This window comes from Callospermophilus lateralis, chromosome 4 (genome assembly GCF_048772815.1).
Source record: "Callospermophilus lateralis isolate mCalLat2 chromosome 4, mCalLat2.hap1, whole genome shotgun sequence".
Lineage (NCBI taxonomy): Eukaryota > Metazoa > Chordata > Mammalia > Rodentia > Sciuridae > Callospermophilus > Callospermophilus lateralis.
The window spans coordinates 36,323,384-36,344,462 of NC_135308.1; the positions used below are offsets into that span (position 1 = coordinate 36,323,384).

General features: G+C 36.2%; 1 protein-coding gene across 2 annotated transcripts in view; it reads left to right on the top strand.

Annotated features, from left to right (window-relative positions):
- Positions 1–12,813: 12,813 nt before the first annotated feature.
- The window catches only part of Klkb1 (kallikrein B1), a 29,650-nt gene continuing 21,384 nt past the window's right edge, over positions 12,814–21,079 (top strand). For both annotated transcript variants that reach the window (XM_076852410.1, XM_076852412.1), the window contains exons 1-3: positions 12,814–12,871; positions 17,118–17,280; positions 19,023–19,129. In XM_076852410.1, coding sequence (XP_076708525.1) covers positions 12,814–12,871; positions 17,118–17,280; positions 19,023–19,129 — 328 coding nt within the window. The remainder of the gene's footprint in view (positions 12,872–17,117; positions 17,281–19,022; positions 19,130–21,079) is intronic.

Sequence of the window (21,079 nt, forward strand, 5' to 3'; positions counted from 1 at the left end):
GGGGTGGGGGGGCGGTTCGGGGAGATTGGACGGAGCCCGGTGGAGGGAGGAAGGGAGGGAGTGTGTTTCTGTGTGGGGTGTGCAGTGCCGGTGAGAGTTGGGGAATAAAGAGTTGCTGTTTGAATCTACAAGGCTTTGTGGGGGCTCAGTTATTTGTGCCCAGCCAGACTGCGGCATATATATATATATATATATTTACAAATACATATATATTTATAGCAGACAATATAGTAGACAATGCTTTGATATGCATATGTGTTGTGAAATGATTACCACAACCAAGCTAATTAAAAAACTCATCTCACACCATTATCATTTGAGTGTGGAGATTGGTAAGATCTACTGGCTAGCAAATTTTATATGTACAATGAGGTACTATTAATTATAATCACAATTTATTCATCCTACAAATTGAAACTTTGTACCCCTTGACCCACATCTCCTATTCCCCCTACTTCCCAGACCCTGGAAACCACCATTCTACTCATTGCTAACTTGACATCTATTTTTTTATATTCCATACAGAAGATAATCATATTTTTTATTTATTTATTTTATTGATTATTTTAAAAATGAATGACAGTGGAATGCATCACAATTTTTATTACACACATATAGCAAAATTTTTCTTATCTCTGGTTGTATATAAGGTATGTTGACACCAATTCATGTGCTTTGGATAATGATGTCTATCACACTCCACCATCCATGCTGATCCCTTGACCCTTCCTTCCCTTTCCCTCCCACCCCTCTGCCCTATCTAGAATTCATCTATTCCTCCCATGCTCCCACTCCCTACCCATTATGAGTCAGCTTCCTTATATCGGAGAAAACATCCAGCATTTGTTTTGTGGGGGATTGACTAACTTCACTTAGCATTATCTTCTCCAGCTGCATCCATTTACCTGCAAATGCCATGATATTGCTCTCTTTTATTGCTGGGTAAAATTCCATTGTGTATATGCCACATTTTTTTTATCCATTCATTCACTGAAGGGCATCTAGCTCCACAGTTTAGCTATTGTGAATTGTGCTGCTATAAACATTGATATGGCTGTGTCCCTGTAGTATGCTGTTTTTAAGTCTTTGGGGTATAAACCCAGGAGAGGGACAGCTGGGTCAAATGGTGGTTCCATTCCCAGATTTCCAAGGAATCTCCATACTGCTTTCCATATCAGCTGCACCAATTTGCAATCCCACCAGCAATGTATGAGTGTGCCTTTTCAATCAAATAATTTTTGTACTTCATTCTATTAATGCATTGTGCCTCAGTATATTTTGTGTTCTATAACAAAATACCTGACACGGAATAACGTATAAAAAAAGATTTATTTGATTCATAATTCTTGTGGCTGGAACACTATAAAAATAACAACAATATACATCAATACATACATAGAACATTACAAACATATACAGAACATTTATTTTAAAAACAGCAGAATGCACATTCTTTTCAAGTTACACACAAAACATTTTCCAGAATAGACAATATGCTCGGCCTAACAAAGCACTAGTTTTAACAAACTCACAAAAACTGAAAACTGTCTAGAGCCTTCTGTGGGCTGTGTGTGAACTACATTGGCATCGTAGTCTAATAGGTAGGAGAAATGGTGTCTGGGAACTTCCAGTGGACCTTTTCTCTATCTGACTGCCCAGACACATTGTGAGCCCTGCCAAAGGTCCCACACAGCACCGGAAAAGGGGTGACCTGCTGCAGCCACACAGACTCTCAGAGATGGGTGTGACTTGCCAAGATGCCAATCAACCTGCTGACTGCAAGACATCATGAAGCAAAACTCCACTCCTGAAACCTTATCCCTGCCTTTGATGTACCCCCTTAAATAAACACAGGGGCCATTTTTTAATTGTCCAGTGCCAGCTCCTGTGTGGACTGGATCTGTCAGGTGCTCCATCCTTTAAACCTAGTTCTAACTTTGTCTTTTGTGATTCACTAATTATTCTAGACTTTAGTTTCTTAGGTGACTTACACCCTCCTGAGCAAGAAGAAGAACCCCCTTAACAAGATGCTGGCCACCTTCCCATAGAAAACAGCAGGTATTTTGTCCAAACATATTGACTATTAAAATACTGGTTCCTTATCAATTTTATGTCTGAATGATGATCTACTCACTGCTGAAATTGTGCTGCTGTCACTTTTTTCTTTAGTTCTGTTAACATTTTTAATATGTTTAGGTGTTTTTAGATTGGATGTATATGTATTTCCAATTGATATATCCTCCTGGACGGATGCCTGTTTTATCATTACCAGTAATTCCCTGTTTCCACAGAGGATACATTGTAAGATCCTCATTGGATGCCTGAAACCTCAGGTAACACTGATCCCTACCCACACTTAGCACTGGGATATCATGACAGCTGATCTGACAATCATGCCTCATCTGTGACTGAAGATGTACAGTGCATACAGCATGGATATGCTGGGCAAAAGGGAGATTCACATCCCAGATGGGGCAGAGTGGGATGATGTGAGATTTTTATCACACTACTCACAACAACATGCAACTTAAAACTTACAAATTGTTTCTAGAATTTTCCATTCAATATTTCCAGACTGTGGTTGATCAGTTTTAACTGAAACCACAGAAGCAAAACCATGCATGATGGGACTATCTTCATGACCTTCTTTGGCTCTTGTAGTGCTTTTTGATTTAACTCTATTTTGTCTGATAGAGGATGACAACCTCTTTTCTCTAAAGTTAGTCCCTAGTACAAATTACATAATTTTTTTTCACTATGACTTATTTTTATTTTTTAATTTTTTATTTTTACCATATGATTTATTTTTATTTTTTTAGTCATACATGACAGCAGAATGTATTTTGACATATAAGACATACATGGAATGTACATACATCAATCATATTGTCTATTCTATTCTGCTGCCCTTCCTATCCCCCCTACTCCTCCCCTCCTCTCCCATCCTTTCTCTCTATCCAATCTAATGTGACACACTTTTTATTTTCTTTTTCTCATCACAACATCATATATGTATTTTGTATAACAATGAGGTTCTCCTTCCATCTTCCATGCAACTCCCCTTCTCCCTCTTTTTCCCTCCCACCTCTCTTCCCTATTTACTGGTAGTCTTCCTCTCATGCTCTTCCTCCCTATCCCATTTTGAGTCTCCCTCCCTTATATCAGAGAAGATAATCAGCATTTTTTTTTAGGGATTGGCTAACTTCACTTAGCATAATCTGCTCTAATGACATCATTTGCCTGCAAATGCCATGATCTTGTTATTTTTTAGTGCTGAGTAATATTCCATTGTGTATAAATCCCACATTTTTTTAATCCATTCATCTATTGAAGGGCATCTATGTTGGTAACACAATCTAGCTATTGTGAATTGTGCTGCTATAAACATTGATGTGGCTGTGTCCCTGTAATATGCTCTTTTTAGGTCTTTTGGGTATAGTCCGAGAAGGGGAATAGCTGGGTCAAATGGTTGTTCCATTCCCAGCTTTCCAAGGAATCTCCATACTGCTTTCCAAATTGGCTGCACCAATTTTCAGTCCCACCAGCAATGTATGAGTGTACCTTTTTCCCCACATCCTCGCCAGCACTTATTGTTGTTTGACTTCATAATGGCTGCCATTCTTATTGGAGTGAGATGGTACCTTAGAGTGGTTTTAATTTTCATTTCTCTGATTGCTAGAGATGGTAAGCATTTTTTCATGTATTTGTTGATTGATTGTATATCCTCTTCTGAGAAGTTTCTGTTCAAGTCCTTGGCCCATTTATTGACTGGGTTAGTTGCTTTTTTGTTAACTTTTTGAGTTCTTTGTATACTCTAGAGATTAGAACTCTATCTGATGTTTGAGGGGTAAAAATTTGTTCCGAGGATGTAGGCTCCCTATTCACCTCACATATTATTTCTCTTGCTGAGAAAAAACTTTTTAGTTTGAATTCGTCCCATTTGTTGATTCTTGGTTTTAACTCTTGTGCTATAGGTGTCTTATTAAGAAATTTGGGGCCTGCCCCCATGTGATGAACATTAGAGCCAACTTTATCTTCTATTAGACGCAGAGTCTCTGGTCTGATTCCTAGCTCCTTGATCCATTTTGAGTTGACTTTTGTGCATGGTGAGAGAAAGAGATTCAATTTCATTTTGTTGCATATGGATTTCCAGTTCTCCCAGCACCATTTGTTGAAGATGCTATCCTTTCTCCATTGCATCGTTTTAGCACCTTTGTCTAATATAAGGTAGTTGTAATTTTGTGGATTTGTCTCTGTGTCCTCTATTTTGTACCATTGGTCTACCAGCCTGTTTTGGTGGCAGTACCATGCTGTTTTTGTTTCTATTGCTCTATAGTATAGTTTAAAATCTGGAATCTCGATGCCACCAATTTCACTCTTCCTGCTTAGAATTACTTTAGCTATTCTGGGTCTCTTATTTTTCCAGATAAATTTCATGATTGCTTTTTCTATTTCTGCAAAGAATGTCATTGGGATTTTGATGGGAATTGCATTGAATCTGTAAAGTGCTTTTTGTAGTATGTCCATCTTAATAATATTAATTCTAGCAATCCATGAGCATGGTAAATCCTTCCATCTTCTAAGGTCTTCTTCTATTTCTTTCTTTAGGGTTCTGTAGTTTTCATTGTATAGATCATTCACCTCTTTTGTTAAGTTGATTCCCAGGTATTTTTTTTTGAGGATATTGTGAATGGAATAGTTGTTCTCATTTCCATTTCAGAGAATTTGTCACTGATATACAGGAATGTATTGGATTTATTGGTATTGATTTTATATCCTGCCACTTTGATGAATTCATTTACTAGTCCTAGAAGTTTCTTGGTTGAACTTTTTGGGTCTTCTAGGTATAGGATCAAGTCATCAGCAAATAGTGCTAATTTAAGTTCTTCTTTTCCTATATTTATGCCTTTAATTTCTTTCGTCTATCTAATTGCTCTGGCTAGTGTTTCAAGAACTATGTTGAATAGAAATGGTGAGAGAGGGCATCCCTGTCTTGTTCCAGATTTTAAAGGGAATGCTTTCAATTTTTCTCCATTTAGAATGATGCTGGTCTGAGGCTTAGCATATATATCTTTTACCATGTTGAGGTAATTTCCCGTTATCCCTAATTTTTCTAGAGTTTTGAACATAAAGGGATGCTGTATTTTTTTGAATGCTTTTTCAGCATCTATCGAGATGATCATATGGTTCTTATCTTTAAGTCTATTGATGTGGTGAATAACATTTATTGATTTCCGTATATTGAACCAGTCTTGCATCCCAGGAATGAACCCCACTTGGAAATGGTGCATGATCTTTTTGATGTTTTTGTATCCAATTTGCCAGAATTTTATTGAGGATTTTTGCATCTATATTCATTAGGGATATTGGTCTGAAGTTTTCTTTCTTTGAAGTGTCTTTATCTGATTTTGGAATCAGGGTGATGTTGGCCTCATAGAATGAATTTGGAAGTACTCCCTCTTTGTCTATCTCCTGAAATAGATTGTGGAGTATTGGTATTAGTTCTTCTTTAAAGTTCCTGTAAAACTCTGCTGTATATCCGTCCGGTCCCGGGCTTTTCTTGGTTGGTAGTCTTTTGATGGCTTCTTCTATTTCCTCACTTGATATTGGTCTGTTTAGGTTGTTTATATCATCCTGACTCAATCTGGGTAGCTCATATGCCTTAAGGAATTTATGGATGCCTTCACTATCCTCTATTTTATTAGAGTATAGGGTTTCAAAATAATTTCTAATTATCGTCTGTATTTCTGAAGTGTCTGTTGTGATTTTCCCTTTTTCATCCCATAAGCTAGTAATTTGAGCTCTCTCTCTTCTTCTCTTTGTTACCGTGGCTAGTGGTCTATCAATCTTATTTATTTTTTCAAAGAACCAACTTTTAGTTTTGTCAATTTTTTTGATTGTTTCTTTTGTTTTGATTTCATTGATTTCAGCTCTGATTTTAATTATTTCTTGCCTTCTTCTGTATTTGCTGCTGATTTGTTCTTCTTTTTCTAAGGCTTCGAGGTGTAGTGTGAGGTCATTCATTTGTTGGCTTTTCCTTCTTTTAAGGAATGAACTCCATGAAATGAATTTTCCTCTTAGTACTGCTTTCATAGTGTCCCAGAGATTTCAATATGTTGTGTCTGAGTTTTCATTTACCTCTAAGAATTTTTTAATTTCCTCTTTGATGTCTTCTGTAACCCTTTGTTCATTCAGTAGCATATTGTTTATTCTTCGTATCATGTAGGATTTTTTCTTTCTTATTTTATTATTGATTTCCAATTTTATTTCATTATGATCAGATAAAATGCATGGTAGTATCTCTACTCCTTTGTAATTGCTAAGATTTGTCCTGTGACATAATATATGGTCTATTTTTGAGAAGGATCCATGTGCTACTGAGAAGAAAGTGTATCTGCTTGATGTTGGGTGGTATTTTCTGTATATATCAATTAAGTGTAAGTTATTAATTGTATTATTGAGCTCTATGGTTTCTTTATTCAACTTTTGTTTGGAAGATCTGTCCAGTGGTGAGAGAGGTGTGTTAAAATTTCCCATGATTATTGTGTTGTGGTCTATTTGACTCTTGAACTTGAGAAGAGTTTGTTTGATGAACGTAGCTGCACCATTGTTTGGGGCATATATATTAATGATCGTTAAGACTTGTTGGTGTATGGTTCCCTTGAGCAGTATGTAGTGTCCTTGTTTATCCCTTTTGATTAACTTTGGCTTGAAGTCTATTTTATTTGATACAAGTATGGACACCCCTGCTTGCTTCTGAGGTCCATATGAATGGTATGATTTTTCCCAACCTTTCACCTTCAGTCTGTGTATGTCTTTTCCTATCAGATGAGTCTCCTGTAGGCAGCATGTTGTTGGAATTTTTTTAAATCCAGTCTACTAGTTTGTGTCTTTTGATTGGTGCATTTAAGCCATTAACATTTAGGGTTACTATTGAGATATGGTTTGTACTTCCAGCCATATTTGGTTATTTATGTTACTTAACATGATTTGTTTTTCCTCTTTGATTAGTTTTTCCTTTACTGTACTACCTCCCGCTGTTGGTTTTCATTGTTATTTTTCATTTCCTCTTCCTATAATATTTTGCCAAGGATGTTTTGAAGAGCTGGTTTTCTAGCTGCAAATTCTTTTAACTTTTGTTTATCGTGGAAGATTTTTATTTCATCTTCAATCCTGAAGCTTAATTTTGCTGGATACAAGATTCTTGGTTGGAACCCTTTTTCTTTCAGCGTTTGAAATATGTTGTTCCAGGATCTTCTAGCTTTCAGAGTCTGTGTTGAAAGATCAGCCATTATCCTGATTGGTTTACCCCTAAATGTAATCTGCTTCCTCTCTCTTGTGGCTTTTAAGATTCCTTCTTTATTCTGTATGTTGGGCATCTTCATTATAATGTGTCTAGGCATGGATCTCTTATGATTTTGTACATTCAGCTTCCTGTAGGCTTCTAGTATTTGGATTTCTTTTTCATTTTTTAAGTCTGGGAAGTTTTCTAGTATTATTTCATTGAACAGGTTGCTCATTCCTTTGGTTTGGACCTCTATACCCTCTTGTATTCCAATAACTCTTAAGTTTGGTCTCTTTATGTTATCCCATATTTCTTGGATGTTCTGCTCATGGTTTCTTAACAGTCTCGCTGAGCTGTCTATGTTCTTTTCAAGTTGAAAAACTTTGTCTTCGTTGTCTGATGTTCTATCTTCTAAGTGTTCTACTCTGCTAGTAATACTCTCATTTGAGTTTTTAATATGGTTTATTGTTTCCTGCATTTCCATTTATATATATATATCTCCTCTATCTCCCTGTAGAGTTCATCTTTTGCTTCTTGGATTTGTTTATGTTTATGTAATTCATTGTCGAAGTGAACTTTCATTGTTTGAATTTGCTATCTAATGTCTTCCTTGAGACTCCAGATCATCTGAAGCATGTATATCCTGAACTCTTTATCTGACATTCCATCAGCTGCAGATATTACCTCTTCTAATGTTGAATTGACCTGCATTGTTTGTGGTCCTTTCTTTCCTTGTCTTTTCATACTGCTCATGTTTCTTTCTAGCTTTGTGAAACTGTTGTGTTAATGGTTTTCCCCTTATATATTTATATTGTTCTTGTATAGCTCCAAAATCCCTCTTTTTCAGAGAAAGACAATGTTAACAGTTCCCAATATCAACAGTACATCATCTAAGTACAAGTTTTCATTATTAATACATTTATAGTTAGAATCTAAGTCTATAGATATTGGTTTCAATTATTATTTTAAAATATAGTCATTAGTTTCATAAAAGGCATACTATATCTGGTGGCATATAGAAAACTGAATTTTAGATGAAGGATGTAATACTTGGAGGGAAAGGAGTGAGGGTATGAGGTTAAACTAACTTAACAACTTTGGAGAACTCTAACCAATAGACTGGTAATTTATGGAAGAATGTATAGATTCAACCTCCTATCTGTATTTAGATAGTTACCCTACGTATAGATAGTAAACGTATAGATAGTAAAAGTTAGGGGGTTGAAAGTTGGATTGAGGGAATAAGAATAAAGAAAAGGAAAAAATAACAAGGAAGAAAAGAGAAAAAAGAGAGAAGGAAAAAGAAAGTAAGAAAGAAATAAGGAAAAAAAATGGGGGAAGGTGGGGCATATGCAATTCCTCTATATTATATTATTTTGGTGATTCGGTCATTCATGCACAGTTCTTGGTTTCACATATGTTGAGGTTGTGAAAGAGAGAGAAGAAAAGAGAGAAAGAAAAAAAAAAGTCTCTCAGAACTCTGTTTTCCTTTCTTCCAGTAGATGGCGTTGTCTATTCCTAGCTTGAGCCTCTGTGTGTTCAGGGTGGTGGATATAGCCAGTGTGAAAGGATATGAGCTTCCACCTGTATCCTCCCTACTCTAGTCTCTGAGGTGGAAACCAGGTGCCTGTACAGTTGTTGTTTTGCGTTGATAGCTACACCCCCAAAAGCTTGCGGGAAATATTTTGAGTTATTGCAACTAAGGGTGGGGGAGTTGGAAACTGGGTACCTGGATCAGCCGCAGAACCGTCCTGGTAGCCACGCCCCCTTTGATGGGTTTTAAGGGTTGATGGGCTTCCTCTGGACTAGCGCGTGGGGCGGGATCAAGCTTCCTCCTTCGGTCTGGCCTGGCTTAGCACTGGGCTTCCTCCTCCGGCCTCCAAATTACATAATTTTTTTAAAAAAATCCATTCAGCTACTATCTGTCTTTTGATTATAGAATTTAATCCATAAATATATTTAATGTAATTATTGATAGGTAAAAACTTAGTGCTGCCCATCTTGTTATTTGTTTTCTGTTTTGTATATCCTTCCTTGTGATTGATTATTTTTTATACTGCTAAGCTTTGATTCTTTATCTTTCATGGATCTATTAAAGTAATTTTTTTTCATGTTTATATTATTGGTATAACCTTCTATTTTAGGCTGAGAACAGCTTAACTTCTGTTTTATAGATATACTCTACATTTTAAGTTCTGCTTCCCCCACATTTTATGTTATTCATATCAAAATTTATACCTTATATATATATATATATTATGTAGCCAATGACAAATTATTATAACTATAGTTATTTATAGTATTTGTTTTTTTAGCTTTTACTAGAGTTGAAAGAGATTTTTGCACAACCACTAGAGTAATACAGCATTCTGAATTTGATCAATTCTTACCTTTATACTGAGTTTTATTCATTCATATGTTTTTGTTTTCTTAGTGTCCTTTTTTTTTCAACTTGTGAACTCCCTTTAGCATATTTTGCAAGGCAAGTTTAGTGATAATGACTTCCATAGCTTTTGTTTGTTGGGAAAAGTCCATCTCACTTTTGAAAGACAGCTTTGCTGGGTATAGTATTCTTGTTTGACAGAGTTTTTTTCCCCCCTTTCAGTACAGATGCTCCTGACATAAAATGGGATAAATCACAATAAACTCATCAATAAGTTGTAAAAATCACAAATCAAAATTGTATCTGATACACCTAACCTACCAAACATCACTGCTTAACTACAGGATACATTGTACATTGTTGGTTGTTTACCTTGGTGATCTCATAGCTGCTCCTCAGCATCATAAGGGATTATTATACTTTATATTGCTAGCTTGGGAAAAAGTCAAGATTCAATATTGGAAGCAAGATTTCTACTTAATGCGTATCAATTTTGCACTATTATAAAGGGAAAAAGAGTTGAACTATCATAAGTTGGTGACTGTACTTTGAGTATGTCATATCACTCTCTTCTGACTTACAAAATTTCTAAGAATTCCCCTGATGGGAATACAGATATCTTTATATGTGTCAAGTTGTGTATATGGTTGCTTTAAACATTCTCTTTGTCCTTGACTTTTAATGATTTGATTATAATGTGTATTGGGGGCAGATGTCTTTATATTTAATCTATTTGGGTTTCTTTGGGATTTATGGATCTAGATGTTCATATCCTTCTTCACATTTGAGATTTTTATTTTCATTATTTCTTTAAATAAGCATTTAAAGGGTTTTTTTTTTCTTTCTCTGCTCCTTCTGGGATTCTTAGAATGCATATAAATTTTCTTAATTATGTCTTACAAGTCCTTTAGGCTTTCTTCATTCTTTACTAGTCTTTTTTTTCTTTTTGTTACTCTGGTTAATTTCAAAGGAACTGTCACAGAGCTTGCTGATTTTTTCTTTGTTGAACCACCTATTTTACTTTTGCATTGTTTTCCTGATTTTGTATAGCTGTATTCACTTGCAGGTCATTGAACTTATTTAAGATAATTATTTTGAATTCTCAGTCAGGCAATTTGTAGACTGACATTATTTTTTTAGCCAGTTTCTGATGCTTCATTTTGTTCCTTTGCTGTATTATTTTCCCCTGATTATTTGTGATTCTTGCAGCCTTATATTGGGTGTCTGCACTTTTGAAGAAGTAAGCACCTATTTTAGACTATAAAAATTGACTTTATCAAAGAAAGCCATTAATTATTCATACAGAGATTCTTGGTGGGCTATCTGATGGGGTCCTTGGGCAGGCTTGCTACAGAGGTCAGGAAGGATAGCGTGCTACATGGGTCTGCAGGGGTGGGTCTAGATCTTAGGTCCAGAGAAGCTAGCCTGGCACCAGGACTTACTGGGGTGGGCCTGGTCACTGTGTCCATAAAAGCATGACTGGGGAACAGGTTTAGTGGGGCTGCAAGGATCCTGTGCAGAAGAACTGGATTAAAGTCTTGAGGGCTGACCTGACACTGGGCGGGGGGCGAGGGGGTGGTGGTGTCTTGAGCTGGAAACTTCAGAAGCCAACCTGACTTTGAGCTCACCTGATCCCTCCGTCTATGGAGATGGATCTGTTCTGAGTCCACAGATGGCCACTAGGGCCCACTGGAGTGGGCTTGGCAGCTGGGTTCACTGGGCCTGGTCTGGGACCTGAGTTCACTGGGGAAGGTCTGGTGATGGGATGGGTCTGAATCCTGGTCTTCAGGAGTTAGCCTGGACTCTGGAGTTACAGGGACAAGCTTGGAGCTGGGGTAGGCCTCAAGCTTAGCTTTGTGGGGAGTATCCGGAGCTCCAGGGTCTTCCTGGTCTGAAATAAGCCGGAGGCTGCTGGGCCCATGTGGTGGGCCTGGAGGTTGGGTTTGAAGGTACCTAACCTGCCTGGAGCCTGGTTCTGCAGTGGCTGCCCTGGTCCTGAGATTTACTAAGGCAGGCTTAGGGCTGAAATCTGTGGCAAAATTGGGCATATGCCTTATTCTCTTTCCTTCATGGAGAGGAATGTCTTTTCCACACTTTTCAACATGCCTTTTTGTTATTTCTGTGGTCCAACCAGGTACTTTAACCTCTCATCTAGATTCCTTAGTTCTTGGGAAGGTATTTTGTGCTTGGGTTGTTGTTCAAACTAATGTTTCCACAAGGGAATGAGTGCCAGAAATCCTAGTCTGCCATCTTGTTGATATTACTCTATGAAATAGTTAATATATTAAGTAGCTGAATACAGGAAGAGGGTGTTCAGGGAATATTTCGACAGGACAAAAAGTTGAAAGTGTTAGCAGCGACCCAAAGTCAATATTGAAGCCAAGCAAATATTGCCTGCCGTGCCACATTAAGAACAGCTAGAGGAGTGTTCAATTTTAAGTGGCGAGAGACTCCCTCATCTTCAGAACCACAGAAGCAATTGTGTTTTCAGGTAGCAAATTTCTATTATTCTGGTTGCTTCCAAAGAGTGTTTTGTTTCTGAAGTATAATTTTTATGTTGTGAAGAATCTATTAGTTTGTGTTCTGATTTTCTGAGTGTTTAGAAAGTCTAGAAAAAAACTGTTGCTCTTGTATGTGGAAATATTTAAATTTGCATGCCATTTTAAAATCAAAGACAATATTTGATTGGTTTAACATTTTTAAAGGGGCTTTACTATTTTCATACATAGAGATTCTGGACTGGTGTTATTGCTATTATAATAAATGTATTTTTATTTATGTCAAGAGGTTTAACAACTGTTTAATTCTTCCCTATCAATTCTCTTTTCAAAATCATTAGCAACAGAGCTGAAAAAAGTAACAATAATAGTGTAAAACTCTCAATTCTCTATCTTGGGAAGCATTCTAAATTTTCCAAGTTCCTAGAGACAAAAAGTAAAACCAAACTAACAAACAAAAATATCCACAAGAAATTTTAAAAAGTCCTGGCTCTCTCTATTGGTAGTCTTATGCTTCAATTTGTAACTCAGACAGTTACAAGAAAATCTGTATCATCTAAGATTAAGGTTTGTGTTAAATGCCCGTTAAATATGATTCCCAACTAACAGACTTATGTATGTGTTGTTTTTTTTTTTTTTTTTTTAGGATGTTTTCATTCAAGCAAGCAGCTTACTTCATTTGTTTGTTTGCTACAGTTTCCTGTGGTAAGTATTTTATCTATCAGAGATGAAGTTAGGATGTTTGAGAGATGAATAGTCCAGCAAATTGTACCATCCTGGAGAAAGGTCAAGAATACACAGCTTTGAGGAAGGAGGCAGCCCCTGGTAATTCAGGAGAATCATCCTTTTAATCTTTGAAGGCAAGACACCCCTTCCCAGATATGTTGTCCTAAACATACATGATTTATCAGGGGGAGGAGCCCAGGAATGAGATGTCTTGGAGCAGGTACTAGAAAAGCTTCATTTTGGAGATGACTCTTTACAAAGCGGATCTCAAAATGAATAATTCGACTTCTATTTTTATTTTTACCACTAAAAATTAAAAGGAGTACCGTAGCATCTGGGTCCCATCAGGTGTCTGACAGGTACATGGTAATTTTACTCCAGGCCACTAAGGAACCATTTCTGAAATGGTCTAAATTTAACTTACTAAAACATACCTTTGATATTCTCGATGAATAGTTTTCGACACCATGTTTTGGTATTGTTGATTTACTTACGCCATTAGTTTGCAGAATGACTTTGCACATTGTTTTTCATTAGTCATGGCTGGGTGAAATATTCTCTGGGTGACCACTAGGAGTGGGTTCTGAGTCTATAACAACTTCAGATGACTACTCCAAGATTGTTTATTGATCTCTTAGATGTGTGACTAAGATAAATACCACTGGTTGAGATTTATATTTGTAATAAGAAACAATTTTTTTAGAAAAGCCTTTTTTTTTTTTAACTCTGACTCACACCTCTCCTCCATCTGTCCCTCAACCCCTAATTGCATTTCTGTACCATAATCATTGCCATGTAAAAACCACATTAATGCTGTAAAGAAGTATAAGTCTTCCCACTGGCATGTGAGAATGCTCGATTATCTGCTTAGGTCAACTCTAATAGGCATCTGTAGCTTTGTGACCTGGCATATTGTCACCTTTTGGGCAACAGTATCCAAATTTATTTCTGGAGATCTGCTGCCTCTCAGTTTTGGTCCATGTGGTTTCTGTTATTGACACCAGAGCCAGAGCTTATGTCCCAGCCAGACTTGAATCAGGAAGTACACACATCCTGCTGGCTGCAATGACCCAATAGAGCCAAAGTATTGTAATAATGCTTTGGCTTAGACCTAGAAATAAGGCTCCTAATGAGATCAATGGTACCACTACAGAACAGAGAAAATTGATGTAGACAAATTGTGTACTGATGTTATACATTGAATATATTATGCAATTACTCCTAAAACCAGATTTACCATGGGCTTTTTGGCTTCTGGACCAATAAATTTCATTTGTACCCAAGCTACTTTGAACTAGTTTTTCTATTACTTGGAATCAGAATCAATATGAAAACACTGGTTCTTTAATTTTGACTTTTTGCTAACCTTATGGGTAAATTGACATGTATTTATTTTATCTTATATGGATTTATGATTCTTACCATTTTTCACATACTTACTAATCACTTTTATTTCTTTAGTAGATTATCTTTTTATATTTGTCAAATAACTTTTTTTTCTTTTCTTTTTTTTTTTTTTTTTTTTGGTACTGGGGATTGAACTCAGGGGCACTTGACCACAGAACCACATCCCCAGCTCTATTTTGTATTTTATTTAGAGACAGGGTCTCACTGAATTGCTTAGTGTCACTTTTTGCTGAGGCTGGCTTTGAACTCATAATCCTCCTGCCTCAGCTTCCCAAGCTGCTAGGATTACAGGTGTGTGCCACCCTGCCCAGATGTCGCTCAATTTTTTGAAAAAATTAGAATGCTTTGCTTCTCCTCATTGATCATGTAATTTTTTTTAACAAGACCAAACAATCTGCTAAATGTTCAGGGACATGTAAAAACTGTGAAAGCTGTGATGATTAGAGGATAGACAGGAATGCACTAGAACTTTCTTTTCTTTTTTTTTTTTTTTTTTTTACCTCCAGGAATTCAGTTTTATTTTGGGGGTGGGGGAAAAGCATGCACAAAATAAAACAAACACAGAGAATTTCTTCGTATTTCAAGACAAGTAGAGATGTCATTAAGGTTTATGCCCTTAATTATTAATTTGGAGAGACATTTTTAAATTATTTTAGAATTTACAGATGCATAAATTAAATACTTCTATAAACAAAACAACAGCCATATTCTGGATCAATAGAGAGAGAGTTTTTTCCAAAGTTGTGCCTTACAATTTAAGAGTTGGTGATGATAGACAGCAAGACTGTGATCAAGATTTAGAGACTTACATTCTTCCATAAAATTTTGATCACTTATATTTTCCCTCAGGGAAGGTGGAAAACAATCAAGAATCAATGCAGGCTGGGTGTGGTGAGGAAGGAGGATTTCCTTCAAAACTAGCCTTAACAATTTAGAAAGGCCCTAAGCAATTCAGAGGGACTCTGTCTTTAAATAAGATGTAAGAAAGGGCTGGGCATGTGACTCAGTGTTTACGTACCCATGGGCTCAATCCCTGTACCAAAGAAATAACTAAAAAAGAGTAAAGAATAAATGCAGGTGTTACACAGCATATAGAACTTTCTTTTCATTCAGCTCCAAAGTTGATACATTTCTAGGTGCCCTGACTGACATGGCAGTTCACAGACTCAGAATGGGAACGCCCAGGCCAGCATTGGTCATAGTTTATACCTTTGTAAGTGCCTTACAATCAGGACCATGTGACTGCTTGATAATTATGAATAAGCCAAAACACCAACTGTCTAAACAACAAGGCTTTTTTATGGTTAGCATCGCCCCTGGGCCAACTACTCCGTGTTTTGTGCATGTACAAAATCTAGGCATACACCCTTGGGAACTTGTATCCCCAGAAGCTTTAACCCAAAGAGATTTATGCTCCTGCCAAATATAGACCTTATCCAAGTGGTAAGCTTGTTAGCCACAATGCCAAGAGGAAGAGAAGCAATCTTGCTGGTCTGGTTATCAAATGGGTCTCAGGGCCAGAGCTCCCAGACAGCTAGAATGGGGCAGATAAAATGTTAAAACCTAAGGAAATACATTTGTCTGAGTTGCCCATTCTCTGAAAGGCAACTCAAAAATACACACTATTTAAATTGAAGAGTGCCTACTGCACTAGGGTATAGACAGTTGCTATTGGAATATTGCCTGGTTAACTAACAGTTGATTGACTAAAATGGATGTACTATCTGAACTGGAAAGTTTATTAATCAGAATTTGATTAATAAAATTACCTTTCAAGGTAAATCCAAATTCAGATGGGAAAGCCAGTAAAGACAATTCTCTAATAATATGTGGGGTGCAAAGTAACTAAGAACTGTGATTAATTCCAAACAGCAAGTGGTTGAAATTTTATTTTCGATTTAGTGTGTGCATGCATTTGCTTAAACTATCTAGAAATTATCTTAACAAAAAAATAATTTGCTTGATTTAAACTGAGTTGAAGAACAACATTTAACATTGCATGCTAGAAAAGGGAAACAAGATTTGAAATTAGAAAGGCTCAGTTTGTGTCCCAGGACATTAATTAACTATAGATCTTAGGCAAATTTGTACACTCTGAGACCTAGTTATTTAACTTCTTTCTTTAAAAAAAAATACATGTCAGATGCAGAAAATAAAGTCTGCCTCAAGCTTTCCTTACAGAGTTATTGATTATCTAGGGAGATGTTTGTTTTGAAAGTTTTGAAAAAATAGATCAAATATCATTATGTTTAGGGCTTATTTTCATAGCATGTTAGGCAACAGGGAGAAATCAAGTTAGTATATTTTATTGGGGATAATTGATCATTGATCTGCAAATTATTATATGATTTAACAATTATCCAATTTTTTATACAGAAGTACTTTTCTAAAATGACATTAAATAATATTGTATGTTGTTCAAATAATTGCCTTAATATGTTTCATTCTGCTTCTATAATCAAAGTGATGCTATAAAGATCTTTGTGCAGTCACTAGAAGAAGAAAGAAGGTTAGGGATGCAACATACAGCCAGGTGTGGTGGCACAAGCCTAAAATCCTAGTGGCTCAGGAGGCTGAGGCAGGGGGATGGAGAGTTCAAAGCCAGCTTCAGCAAATGCAAGGTGCTAAGCAACTCAGTGAGACCCTGTCTCTAAATAAAATACAAAATAGAGCTGGGGATGTGGCTCAGTGGTTGAGTACCCCTGAGTTCAATCCCTGGTACACAGCCCCCTCCCCACAAAAAAAAGAAGGCAATATATTTCTGTTATAATTATTATTTGCATTGATTCCACATTAACTTTTAATGATTATATCACAGGCTGCCTGATTCAACTATATCAAAGTACTTTCTTCAGAGGTGGGGATGTCATTTCCTTGTACAGCCCAGATATTCAGCACTGTCAGATGATGTGCACATTCCACCCCAGGTGTTTGCTATTCAGTTTTCTTCCAGCAAGTTTAACTAAGGAGCCAGCTAAAAAGTAAGAATTTGCATTTCATTATGGGCCAATTCAGTCATTTTTCAAAATGGTATCAGATGTGCAAAAAAGCTGAAGTATCTCACAGGATTCTCCAATGAGTTCAAAGACCAGCTTCATCAGGATTCCCTGGAGTGTAACTTACAAAAGCAGACTCCTAGCCACAGGCTGGACCTACTGAACCAATGTCTTGGTCCTAGGAAACTGTGTTTTAAGAAAATCACTGAATTGACTTAAAGTAGTAGAAGCCAGTTATTTTCAACCCAATGCCTCAAGAAAAAAGCACTTAAAAAAAATCATCAAGAGATTGTCTCAAGAAAGGGTCTAATAATAGGGAAACATTTCACCTACACCAGGAAATATATAGTTAACTGTCTGACTTATCACATTTGTGAATAGTTTCGTCTTAATAAAATATAAAATGCTCGGCACAGTGGTACTTGCCTGTAATTCCAGCAACTCAGGAGACTGAGGCAGAAGGATCACAAATTTGAAGCCATCCTCAGCAACGTAATGAGACCCTGTTTCAAAATAAAATAAAGTGTCGGAATGTAAATCAGTGGTAAAGTATCTCTATGTTCAATCTCTAGTACCAAAAAAGAAAAAGAAAAAAGATATAACATGGATCAAGCATTTTATTGAGAACATAGATGTGTAAGACCCAGGACTAGTGATTGGTGCCTACAGTAAACCAGTTTGGATACCTAGAGTGTACAGGGTGTGTGTGTGTGTGTGTGTGTGTGTGTGTGTGTGTGTGAGAGAGAGAGAGAGAGAGAGAGAGAATGTATTATGAACTACAGTTTGAAAAAGAATTTGAAAATAATGATTAAAATATTAATTAGTTTGTAAAGATGCTTATTGTACACACTCATAGCTTCATCTTAATTTTCTTTCATTTTGATCAATATCCAGAACAAAATATTTTGTTTCCATTTTTCATACCCATAACTCTTTTCTCATCTCCCACTCTATTTGAGTTTAAGAACTAGAAATTCAATACTCATTCTCTGATCTTACATGTTAAACTGTACAGAAAACTCAGACTGTGAGAGGCATAACATTTGAATTCTAAAATTCTTATAAATAATGAAATGAACATTAAGATTGACATTAAAGACAGAAAGAAGTCTTCCAGTAGATGTAGATTACAAAGAACTGATAAGAATGATAAGTACTATATAGAGATCCACCTCCTATTACTGATTTAAATTTTAAGTAAATTATTTATAAAAATAATCTCCATGCTCTTTGTGGTGGAACACAATTGTAATCCCAGCAGCTCTGGAGGCTGAGGCAGAAGGAACCCAAGTTCAAAGCCAGCTTCAGCAACTTAGCAAGGCTCTAAACAACTTTGAAAGACCCTGTCTCAAAATAAAAAATAAAAAGGGCTGGGGATGTGACTCAGTGGTTAAGTGCCCCTAGGTTCAATCCTTGTTACCAAAAAAAAAAAAAAAAAAAAAAAGCACCAGTTGGGAATCACACTGGAAGTTTAGAAAGATAGGAACAATCAACTCTAATATGATTGACTTTCTGTGAGCATGAAGAAAATCAATGCTTATGTGAGGTATTACAGAGACCACCAGATATTACACAATCACTTCTGAGTGTTTTTCCAGCGAATGTCGGGAAACAACATTAATTTTCTTATTCCTGGTTTCATTTAGTAATGTGTACAAAATGCTAGACATTTCTTTAGTGTATGTTCATTGATTCTACTTCCTGAGTGAAGCTACTTTTAAAAACAGGTTTGGCTGCTTCTTGAAAGACAGTGTTACCGGAACATTACCAAGGGTGCATAAGGAAAATGCAGTCTCTGGGCATTCCTTAAAGCAGTGTGGCCACCTAATAAGTGGTAAGATGTGCATTTTATTATTTAACTAAATTTGAGTTAGTAACTTATCTCCTTTAAAATAGCTTTTGCTCAAAGTCTGTACTGCTGTGCACTTTTGGAAGGGAGCACCAAAAAAGATAACAGAGATGAGGCAGTGTAATGGATGTAAAGAGGGAAGCATGTTTATCTTGACAATTCTCTTGTCTTTATCAGTAAACATATCAGTCAGTACATACATGCTTAAGGAGCCTCTATTTTTTTATGAGTTTAGTAGTATAGTTTAATATTTGCAGAAAGTGAAAACATAGCCAAAGGATAGTCTGCTATTGAGTTCAGATAAGACAATAAAAGAAAACCATCTCCCTCCCAGTTCACTTGAAGGTAATCTGCAGTTCTTATCAGTAGTTCTCAATCAGCAGTGATTTTATACCCTCCCTTCCACCTTGGGAACGTTTGGCAATACCTAGAGATGCTTTTGGTAGTGTTAAGTAGGGGAGATTATACTATATATATATATAATGAGCAGAAGCCAGAGATGGTGCTACACATTCTTCACCACAGAGAATTTTCTGGTGCCACCAAATGTCAATAGTGCCATGGACAAGAGTTTAAGAAACCTTGTTTAATACCATTCAACCCAAACTGAAGGACTGGGTTCTATTAAATCTGGCGAATAATAATTCTTCTTAGAAGGAATCTGAAAACTGGGATGCTAGAGGATTAAGTTCCACACCTGTTGCAACTGACATCTTAGGAAACAATTTCCAACATCATCCTAAACAATTTGACAAAGGAAGTGTTTCTTTAGTGACACTGGGACTGGCCAGAAAGTGAATAGTGATGAAAAGATCCTGTCAACTGATGGCTTGGTGGAATCTTAAAGTAACTATGCTGGGACTACCTATCATTACTATTGTATCTTTACTGTATACTGTTAATTTTGTGGGTTCAAATTTCAGAAGTCACCTTTTCCTCCCCCACTAACACCACTCTTTGAATAAGCCACATTTTGAGCCTTCAATTAGAATTTTAACCAGTTAACCAGGGGTGGCAGGGCCTTCATTATAAATTTGAAGGCCTGACTAAGCCAGTGTAATAGATGTAATTACCCTGAGGCAAAGTACATTTCCTATGTATAAGATCAGGCTTATATATTAGTATAATTTGGTATTATTTCCAATTATTGTATCTTACAGCAATATTTAAAGAATAACAAATATTGTGCTATTTTTCAATACTATTTAATTATTGTTAATTTATGCCCCAAATCAGTCAACTCATTAGCCTGATTTTAAAATTCCTTTTTCATTCTCTCCAAACATCTTAAATAAGTGAAAACAAACAAACAAACAAAAAACTCCCAGCAAGTACACAAAGTCTCCAAACTCAGGATCAATTCTAGTGAAAAAAAAAAACATTTAAAGGTTTTGTATAATCATAATGAAGAGTTTTCATTTGCAATTATCCCACCCCAAGCCTTCGCCTGTCTTTCTCATCAGTAGTAAACTTAAAAGAGACTTTTTTTTCTATAACCTACAGAGTCCTATCTTCAGGAACCACTGAAGGTCATCCACTCCCCTGCCCACCTCAATATAATGTTTTCCTGCAACTGTGTACATTTTCTGACCTTCCCACGCTTAAAATTAGTTTTATGGATTCACACATTTGAAGAGTGGAAAATTATATATATAAAATAGATTAGGGTTTGCACTGCTAGTTTTTACTGGTTCTTTAACCAAGGGTCTAACAAATTGATTTTTAAAAAAGACTAATTTGGTTCACTGTTAATTATGTACATTTTTTTCAGATAAGATAAATTTCAATTAAAAGGGTACTTAAATAGAATTGAACAAACTTTTAGAACGAAAGTGGAAGCTGTTTTAACATGCATGTACAAGAACTCTCCACATTTTATAAAGATTTGACACAGAGAGATCAATGTCAGGGCTTACAGATAATAACTCATAATCA